Genomic DNA, 10,414 nt, shown 5'->3' on the forward strand with positions numbered 1-10,414 from the left:
ACCAACTACATCTCCTTCACAACTTCCGTAATAACATTCAGACGGCCTCTATATACACTCTTCTATCAAACCACCATGTGCTCAACCGATATCTTCCTCGGCGTCCTAGCCTTTCTCTTCCCCCCACTGCCCGGTAAGTCGCACCCCACAAGGCGTCCGGTCATCCCATATGACGCGCGCGCGGCATTGTCTACATCGAAACACTTGCTAACAAGTCACAGTCTGGGTCAAGCGTGGAATCTGCAGCGCAGACTCTATTATCAACATCCTCTTGTCTATCCTCGGGTTCCTCCCTGGCCTGATCCACGCCATCTACATCATTGCGAAGTACCCCGACGAGGACGTGGCCGATTACGACTACGAGTCTCTCCCTCACCAAAACCGTGGCCGTGGAGGCCAGCGCCACATCATCTATGTTGTCGATGGTTCGCAGCGCCCCCAGCAGTCTGGTTACGGCACGCAGGGACAGCCCAAGGCTCAGCCCCAGCCCCAACACCAGGGTGTTGAGGCGGGAGGCAGCTCATCCCAAGATGACCATGGCGTGCCACCGTCGTATGCGGATGTTGTTGCTGGCGACAACAAGGTGCAAACACACGACTAAATGCGACCGTTGGGATTGGGTGGCAATGAGGAAAATACCTTCAATTTACTCGTCACTGACAATTAAGAACTGACGAGAACACTGGGAACTCCAAAGTCCTGTAACAACTGTCGCTACTGGTGTGCATTGTATTTATGACTTTATAATGTTTAGCTTAGAACGAATAATAGGAATGGTCAGAAAACGACCTGGGATAACCGATCTTAATCATTGCAGTACCCTCGTCGACGAACGTCGTCTCACTTCTCAGCGACAGCTTCGAGCTGCTGTGTCTTCAACTTCTCCTGGTACGCCTCCCACTCGGCACTGCCATCATTCACAATGTCATGGACCGACCTAGCTGGTCGATCATTTAGGCGCGGCTCGCGAAACTGCCGCATCATCTCCTGTGGGAGAAATGTGTAGAATGACGGCACAATCTGGCGTATCGCTTTGATGAACTTGAGGTCCGAATCTGTCTGACAGACCGTGATCTCCATCTTAATGCCAACCTTCATGTTCGCCAGAATGTCGTCGTCCAAATACAGCGTCATGAAGCCCTTAGCGAACGGGTTGCTAACCTTGGGATGGAACAGCTCGTCTTCGATGGTGGCAGGGATGACTCTGATTTTGCCAATAGGGGTCAGCCTCAATGGCGACCCATCCACCTCGACCCCTTTGAAACGCTTGCAAAGAATCTCAAGCAGGCGCTGAATGTCGCTAATCTCGACAGTGCAGTCAAACTGTCGGATGACCTTGTGATGTGGCCGGGGCATTTTTGCTAAGTCCTTTGGATTTTCCAGCAAGGCGAGAGAAGTCATGAGCACAAGAGTCGGGTCGACATCCTCCTTGTAAGAATCGGACACATACCAATCACTCTCTTCGTGAACGCCAAACACTTTTGCCGCAGCGAGATTGAAGAGGCCGGGAAATGCACCTTGCAAGCGGACCATCATCTGCCACTCGACAAGGGCGTCTTCGCAGACTTGGATGGCCCTCTTGACGTCTTCCTGGTACTCAGGACAGACGTCGTGCTGAAGCACGTAGCGCAGAAAGTTGTCAACAACTGTGACTGCCTGCTTCAGGGACGTCTCCTCCAGTCCAGTCATCTTGGGCACCATGTTTGAGAAGAAGCCCGCCGCGACGCCTGCGAAGTCCACAGACCAGTGCTCATCGTCGCCGTTGTAGAACTTCTGGTCGCCTTGGCCCTGGTGGACATAGCCCGTCGAGGTCGCTTCGCGTCGCTCCGCTGGTGTGAGGCTCTTGAGTGCTTTTGGGTCCTGGCCGCCGAAAGGGTTGGGGTTGGAGTCGATGCCACCAAGGAACAGGTATTCGTCAAAGTAGCGGTTGTACGGGGCCTGCAGACGGCGGCGAGTGCGGAAGCGTGTGATGCAAGATTGAATGCGCCTGCAGTCGTCAGTTTGGAAAAAATCATATCCCCCATGGCTACATGTAGCTTACTCTTCGAAAGGCAGGTCACTATTGATGATTAGGTCAAGTCGGAATCGTTTCTTCTGCGAGACTTACGCTGAGTAGATATTTTCTTCCTCTTCCTTCGCCTCTTGAGACGTCATGGGAGGATCGGCAAAATATTCTACGGACTGTCAGGAGGTGGATGGTTTAGTAAATATCGGACAAACCTACCTTCCAAGCCAGTGCCTCTGCTCTGTGGTAGTGCCGTGGCCCCTCGAGCTGCTGCGGTCTTCCCTTTGCTCTTCTTTCTCTTCTTTGTCTTAGTCTCCTTGAACGAATCGTCCACGAGAGGGTCGATAACGTTGAAGGCTGACGCAGGTTGTTCATGGGCAGCTGCTTCGTTCGCAGGCGAAGCAGATACCGGGGTTCCAATGTCACTATCAGTCATTGTGGAGATGCGTGTGGGAGAGAGAATTGAAACGCGGATTAGATGTGCTGCGATATCCTTGGAAGGCTTGAAGGGCAAAGTGTGAATGCAGGAGAAAGATCAAGTCACTCTTATCTCGTCAATGGCTACAGCATCGACTGTTTAGGCAGATCACCTCTCGTCACGCATTCTGGCCCTTTTATGAGATCAGATGACTCTAAAGCTCCCATAGTTTACGGAAATGTTTTTGTAGGTTTGTGCGTGCTTGTGCACGCCGATTTCCTGCATCGTTTGCTCCCATCTTGCTGCTCGAGTGCGGTGGACGGCTGTGCAGTCAGGAAATCTCAGCTGTATAGCTGTACATACCTCAATGCCCTTAGCATTTACGGGTAGATCAGAATTCCCGGGGCTCAAATCTGTTGCTCTAAGCATCGTCTGTGGAATCCCCTGCTCGAGCCCTCCAAGGAACACGTTGAAAGCTTGACAGACCGTCATAGTTGTAGTGTTCTCGTGAGCTTCCACATGTCGACCTGCTAGTTTTCTTTGCCGAGGCCTTATGATTTCAGCCACGCGAAGTAGACATGAATGTGCTTCTTAACCCTTTGGTCGTTCTACCACGGCTGAGCTTGACGTAAATCGGAACACCAGCTTCTCGCCATGTCCTTGATTGAATCGCCGGGAAGTGTATGAAGGCAATTTAGTATGTCGCGTAGGCACATGACTGCAACTAAGATTGGCGACATGTTTGCCACTGCCTGTCTCGCCATGGGCGTACCAGAAGTTGAGTGGCGCTTCATGTCGCGATTGGCTTCACAGACGATGTGGTACCAACATTGAACGCGTGTATCGGTCGTCACTTGCCTAAAGGTGCAGCCTAAAGGTGCAGACTTGGCAAAGACAGACAAGCAGTTGGTCCGTGCAGGCTCATCTCGGCTTCCGTGTAGCATAGCCACGACAAACAAGGCCATTTGAATTGCCTGTGCAGGACGGGAAACCGGAGTCTGCCTTGGGTTGAGATTTAAACCCCTGTGGAGGGCTTCCAGCAGGCGATTCGCTGTGCGATCCAACTCTGATTGGCCAACAGCTGGAGGTGGCTCGGCGTGACGACGACTTCGCCATTCTCTGTAGCTCCGCCATGGCCAAGTTCCCCAAATGAAAATCCGGTCAGACTTCTGACAAGCGCATGCTTCTGTCAAACTTATCTACAAACGAGCGAGGCTCACCACATGCTGCTCTGGGGGAGGGTACCTGGTGAAAGTACCTTGCAGCTTGGGCGGTAAGAGACCGTAAGACGCCCCGTCAGCCCCTCCATCCCTCCCTGTCGCAACGTGGGGTCAACACTGAAATGCGCGATGATCTTCCTGACCGCAACATCATTAAACCCTTAAATCCCATTTCCCTTGCATTTGTTCAGTCCGTCTGTGATCCATCAATCCCGTTTGCGAAGCGTTCCGCTGCATTGTTTGCGTCAGCTTTGGGTCCTTGCTGCTCCTGCCGCCTCTTGTTTGCCCACCTTCTCGCTACACAGAATTCGCGACTGCGCTGGCACTCTGTGGCTTGCCCGACATTATTGACGCTTGACCTGCACATTCTTCCGCGACTGAACACGCGTATCCCAGCGTTCCCATCTTCGCGCCACAAGAATTCTTCACCATGGAGCCGGCCGTCGACATCAGTCAGCTTCAGGCGTGCGGGCACGCTGTGGCTGGCCAGTGAGTTGCACAAACATCGATGGAGCAGATTAATAAACTGACCGATCTGCAGCGCCGGCACCATGCAGGACCCGGATGGCAATCTGTTCATCAAGCCTTGCACGAATCAAGAGCTCGATTTTTACCAAGCCGTCTATGACAAGGCTAAGGAGGAAGAAGCTGTTGAAGAGGAGCTGGAGAATAAGTTCCTGGCTGACGGCCTGAACCCCGAAGACATTGATGCGCGGATAGACGACTGGCGCGACCTAAACCCCGATGCCACGAAATGGCGCGACCTGAAGAGCATCATGCCCGAGTTCATGGGTAGTCTCAACCTCAGTGGCTCGGCGGATCTGGCAGTCAGCGAACTCGTCGCCGCCGTCGTGGGCGATACGGGAGACGCCGCCAAGGACAAGGAGCAGGCGGCCAAGTTGATAGACAAGCAAGAGCAAGAGCAAGAAGCGTCTGAGACGATACCCGAGGAGTGGGTGCCCACCAACGGCGGCAAGATCTCTACTGACAAGGCCATTGTGCTGGGCAACTCCTCGGTTGGGTACAAGCACCCCAACATTTTGGATCTGAAGCTGGGCAAGGTTCTCTATGCACCTGGTGCGCCGGAAAAAAAGAAGCTGAAGATGGACAAGCTGAGCGCCGCTACGACCCATGCCAAGTACGGGTTTCGCATTGCGGGCATGAAGACTTTCCGTGGGTCGACTGACGAGTCCAAATTGAACGAAGAGGAGTACATGGTGTATGATAAAGAATACGGGCGTACCTTGGTCAACAACGATACCCTGGTGAACGACATTGCCAAGTTCCTGTTTAACGAACGAGCCGGAATCGACAGGCCGCTGGCAAAGGCAGTGTGCCGGGCTATCTCGCACGAGGTGGAACGCATTGAGACAATCCTGTCGCGCATTGGTGTGACCATGTTCTCAGCGTCGCTGCTCATTGTTGTCGAAGGAGATGGCAAGGCGCTCAGGACGGCAATCAAGCAGCACAACACACTCGCCGAGGCCCTGGATGCTGGTGAACCGTCAACCGTCAAACTCGAGAATCGCGTTGATAGTGGCATCGCGCTCCAAGACGAGGATGACGAAGAGGACGAGCTGGGCTATCCGCCAACCTGGTCCGTGAACCTGATTGACTTTGCGCATGCGAGCTTCTTGAAGGACGACAGTGGCAATATTACGACTGAGCCTGACTCCAACTTCATGGACGGTATCAGGAGCATAAAGGAGATCTTCGCCGAGCTCGGGCGTGAAGCTTAGAAGTGAGAGGCATACATGCAGCGTTACGTTCGAATACCCAATACGTATATACTGGAGCAGGCTCTCAATGCCTCGTACTTGGTGTAATGCCACCGTAGCTTTGTGAACCTTTTGTGGCGATCTCCGGATACACAGAACGTGAGTGTGCTACGTAAGGCGGCGGCGAAGAGGCCGAACACTCGCGTAACAATGACAAAGATTGACAGGTGTGTGTCGGGGTATCACATCATCATCAACCTGTTGAATCAAATTCCTCTGGTATCGGGAAGATCCTTGTTTGAAAACCGTCACCCTGTCCAGGCGCCATTTGAAGGATTAGGGTAGCTGGTTCAAGGCCTGTGGGGTGGCAAGTTCCCCAAAAGCTCGAGCTCCGACCAGAATCCAAAGTCGACCTCGACGGCCATCTTCGCCTTGACCGCGCTCCAGTCCTACGCCAATGTAGCCGCCATGTCGATTCCAGGCCTGGGCCAAATTCCGTCACAGGTATGGCATGGATCACTTCACATTGTGCTTTCCAATTCACTGACTGAATGCAGACGACAACAGCGTCGGCACGGACGATTACGCTTCGCCCAGCCTGGGAGTACCGCTTCGAGACCGAATCAGGCACGACACTCACAATCAAGCTGAGCAATGGCGTAGCAGAGAAGGATGGCATCGAGCTCGCGCCACGAACGCCTTACACGTTCGCCAACATCAAGTCCAAGATCACGACGTGGCACGGTTGCGAGCTAGACATTGAAGGCGCCACAGCCAGCGAATCCGTCGCCGAGTATGCCACGCTGGTGGACAACCCGGGAAATGCACTTCTCAACCTCCATGCGCGCTTGTCCGAAATGCGCGACAGTGCAGCGCGGGAGAGGAAGCATGGCCCGCGCATCCTCATCACGGGACCAGCAGACGTGGGCAAGACGACTGTCACACGGACGCTAGCGAGTTATGCGACGAAGCAGGGCAGCCAGCCACTGATTGTCAACTGTGACCCCGAGGAGGGCATATTGACGCTCCCCGGAACTTTGAGCGCGGCTGTCTTCGCAACAGTCATGGACCCAGAGGCCACCGACGGATGGGGTTCCACACCGACCAGTGGCCCTAGCAGTGTACCGGTCAAGCTCCCCATTGTCCAGTACTACGGCCAAAGGAACGCTGAGGATGAACCACAGTTCTATCGTGAGCTTGTTGCGCGGTTGGCAGACACGGCCAGTGGTCGCATGCAGGAGGACGCGGACGTCAAAGCATCGGGCGTCATTATCGACTCGATCGATTTGGTCGCCAAAGGCGGTGAGGGCTACGACATCCTGGCCCACATTGTCGACGAGTTCTCAGGTCAGATGCTTCCTTATGCGGTTCGGCGTCACCGTAAACTAATGCGTATTCAGTGAATGTGATTGTCGTCCTCGGGTCGGCCGAGATGAACGATGCGCTGTCCAAGCGCTTTGGCACACAGCAAACTGGCGTGGGCGAGCCGATCCATGTTGTCAGTCTAGACAAGTCCGATGGTGCTGGACCCAGAAGCAATATGCTCATGGAGCGAAACCGGGAAGCTGTGATCAAGGAGTACTTTTTCGGCGATGCTCGGCGCACACTGAGCCCGCAGATTCAACAGGTCGACTTTGGGAGTCTGGTCATCTACAAGCTGCAGGATGGCGGCCGACTGGTGCGCGAGCAGCCCTCCTCGGTCATGCAGCACTGGACGCTGGCCATCATGCATGCCTCGACCAGGGACACGCCCGAGACCATCCGAGCAGCTGGCGTGATGGGCTATGTCTACGTCTCGGACGTGGATGAGGAGCGACGCAAAGTCAAGATGCTGGCGCCGGTCAGTGGCAGGCTGGGAGATCGACCCATGGTCTGGGGTAGGTGGCCGGAGCCGTACATCAATTTGCTGGGGTAGGCAAACCCGTCGTTCTCAGACATCCGTGCGGATGGAGGACATGTGCTCCTGCGTCCGAGACCGACTGAATTTGGGCAGAGTCCGGCGTATAGAAGGTCGCGGCTCCTGACACAGAGTACACAGAGGGATTGCCTGCTGAAACAGGGACCAATACAGACTTCAAGATTCACCGTCCCCATGAATGGTGATGCCACACTGTGGCCTAGATGAAATATGGGCGTCCGTGTCAGCTTGAGCAACATCCCCTCGGGTCCTGCTAGAATGAGACCATGGTCAAATGCTTGTCTCCGCTTTTCTAGGAGCATCGTGTGTGTGGTGTCTGGCGGTTGGCCCCGTCGTGCAGCCAACTTGACTGCGGCCCGCAAGAGTCACGATAGTTTTTGGGCCCGTCGATTATCGAGTCAAGTCATGTTTACTTGAAAGAAGCTCGCATGGCACAATTGTACCTAACCTATCCGTATCTATTTCTTGATTGATGGTGGATGCTGGACGTTGTGGCGGAAAACGCCAAACGACCTACATGCTACGTAGCCGCCGGCCCAAGACGTGCATGTTGCCGCCGACCATAGAAAACACACAATAGCCGGCAGAATATTCAAATCGACTGGCTGCAAAGTTGTCCATCGACAAAAAGCACTGCAATGGTGTCTTGGCGCTTTCGGGCGCTGGAGCAGACATTATTGATCTACAGATGTCCCAGTTCTGTTGTGCTCCCACACCTTTAGATCTCGAGCCAGAGACCATTGTGTTACTTCTTAACTGCATCGGAGGCCAATCACAGGATTATGGAATTCATCAATCCGCCACCGGCCGACGGGAAGCACGACTACGGCGATAATCTTGTGTATCCCCTCGGGGAGGAAGTCGATGTGAAATGGACACCGAGCGAAGTGGAATCGCCGACCTCGGTCGTCATGTGGCAAGTCAATCTCACGACGGGGAAATAGATTGGGGATTTTGAACATCACCCGTATGTTTGTGTCAAGGCGGAAGGTTGAATTAACATCAGTGCTGACATTGGCATCAGGGAGAACGGTCGATATCCGAGAATGGCAATGGTTCGTGGGGACTGGAAAAGACCTCGATGTATCGAATGTATTCTTTCTCAGCTTGTACGAGGACGGCATGTCAGTTTCGACAGCAAATAGTCGCTCCTTCAACATCACAAAGGTCGAGGAGGACGACGAGGACGTGGATGTAACAACCACGACCACACCTATACCCACAGCGATGAGCACGAGTACAGCAATCCCAGATCCGACAGCATCGACAGACAATAATTCAAAATTGGAAGATGTCGAAGAGGCGGATGGGTCATCAGATGGCCTGAGCGCGGCTGGTTACGTCGGCATAGCTGTTCGCAATAGCATGTGTCTTCGCCGTGCTGACGTTATTGTTTTGGTGCTGGTTCCGAAGACGGCGGAATACAAGGAATTCAGCCCAACAACAAGACTATATGGGGAACCCTGAGAACGAAAAATGGAGCGGCTCGCTTTATCCGAGAGAGCTGGGACAACGATGTTATCCGGCAGAACTTGCGGACAAGGTACATGAACCTCCAAAAGTCTACGAGTTACCGGCCAAGAGGTTTTCGAGGGCGGAACTGCCACCTTAATTGTCAGATTGAACCTTGATGGGAGAGTTGACTTCCACCTGAGAGTCTTGCGTTTTGTAAAGCATGTGTACGAATACAGTATGATGGGGAATACTCCGAGATAACGAGTGCTGAAAATCGAATTGACGTAGCCTGGACATGTTGCACTTCGTCGTTGCGGTATATTGATACCTTGTTGATACACGGTGGCCTAGCAAGTTAAGAGGATCAGCATGAACGCCTGGGCGCGATTCCGTTGTCCAAAGGCCTTCATTCACTCCACGTTGTTTGAGCTCATGATGAAACAACCTGATGCCTGGGCAGTAGTCCCGCGACTTTGATAAAAACAAGACTTCACTCATCACCCAGTCCTAGCCATGAGGGGAATGCTTCAAGACAGATGCCTGTGCTGAGCTAGACTTGCGATCCGATGCATACCATACCAGTTCCACAGCAAGTTAACAATGACGCCCCCAACCATGTCACAGACTCTCGGGCACGTGCCATGTAGGATATACACGGATTGTTCTACTGGGCAACTTGAGGGTTTATCCATGCGGATGGTCCTCAGAGTTCTCTGTGGAATATTTGCCGCCAAGCTCGAATAATCTCACGTTGAACCGTAATGTACTGTGACTCTCCCCGTATGCTTACAAACCCTGCGCGGTTTGGTCTAGACCAAGAACGCACTCGTAGCGAAGCAAGTAGGTTGCGTTCAAGACTCCAGAGTTCAAACTCAGCTGCCGGCGCTCTGCAGCTATTGTTTTGGTATCCGCAGACCGCAAATTCCACGTCGCAGTATGTCGGACATTGTCCGAATGCCAAAGCACTGATCCCCTGTCTAATCGACCTGTCTTCTCCTCCATGCCCCCTCCTCCAGGTCTTGCAAGCGCTGCGTTCTCCGCGTTCTACCGCTTTGAGGCATTCGGAACATGGGGTTGAGCTCACGCCCACACAGTGCGTCCACACGAAATGATATATCCCCGCATCCCGCGCAACGTTATTTAAAGCCAGATGCGAGGCACCATGGGCTACCGGTGCCTACTTCTGTAATGCGGATGACTTCCACCCTGCAGATGGCCCTTCTTGTGAGACCCTGCCGGTGTGAATCCGTGAGGCCTCCGGTTCCCGGACGCGGGAACAGGGCTTACAACGTCGGCTTTCCGAAGACAGCGAGACGTTTCACGGCGCCGACGGTGCTTTCATCACGGATGTCTGTCGGAGACCGAGCGCGGTCGGGGGATGCTGCATAGTTAACTGTTCCAGTCCCCAGTCAGTGAGGTCGACACGATGTATGTGCATCCGGCACATATCTCGCGATGTCTTTGGTTCATCTTCCTCCGCCAAGCGTGTCCTGCTGCATGGACTGTACCTCCCTCGTCGCATTTGATATTCTTCAGAGGGAGCGATTAGAAGTCGATGCCCAAGCCGTGCGGCACAGAATTCGCGAGGTGTGGCCTATTCGGCTGAGGATTGGCCAACCCGACCAACACCATGCCACTCCTAAAATGGATGAAATATGCTTAAACTTAGCTCCATGCACG

At 53.6% G+C, this 10,414-nt stretch overlaps 3 protein-coding genes across 3 annotated transcripts; 2 read left to right on the forward strand and 1 right to left on the reverse strand.

Moving 5' to 3' along the window:
- Positions 1-75: 75 nt before the first annotated feature.
- J7T54_004502 (uncharacterized protein) lies at positions 76-601 on the forward strand (the record flags this gene model as incomplete). Its single annotated transcript, XM_051509087.1, has 2 exons — positions 76-133; positions 222-601. 2 exons carry the CDS (start codon positions 76-78, stop codon positions 599-601), a joined length of 438 nt encoding a protein of 145 aa, XP_051359863.1.
- A 239-nt stretch (positions 602-840) lies between these two features.
- On the reverse strand, positions 841-2,441 carry J7T54_004503 (uncharacterized protein; the record flags this gene model as incomplete). The annotated part of the gene is made up of 4 exons (XM_051509088.1): positions 841-1,987; positions 2,042-2,059; positions 2,108-2,174; positions 2,225-2,441. 4 exons carry the CDS (start codon positions 2,439-2,441, stop codon positions 841-843), a joined length of 1,449 nt encoding a protein of 482 aa, XP_051359864.1.
- A 1,632-nt stretch (positions 2,442-4,073) lies between these two features.
- J7T54_004504 (Calcium-transporting ATPase 3) lies at positions 4,074-7,276 on the forward strand (the record flags this gene model as incomplete). The annotated part of the gene is made up of 5 exons (XM_051509089.1): positions 4,074-4,132; positions 4,185-5,371; positions 5,717-5,865; positions 5,919-6,708; positions 6,762-7,276. The coding sequence occupies 5 exons, from the start codon at positions 4,074-4,076 to the stop codon at positions 7,274-7,276; spliced, it is 2,700 nt and encodes an 899-aa protein (XP_051359865.1).
- Between the last annotated feature and the right edge of the window lie 3,138 nt (positions 7,277-10,414).

This window comes from Emericellopsis cladophorae (genome assembly GCF_022114955.1).
Source record: "Emericellopsis cladophorae strain MUM 19.33 chromosome Unknown NODE_54_length_149988_cov_118_678836, whole genome shotgun sequence".
NCBI classification, from domain to species: domain Eukaryota; kingdom Fungi; phylum Ascomycota; class Sordariomycetes; order Hypocreales; family Bionectriaceae; genus Emericellopsis; species Emericellopsis cladophorae.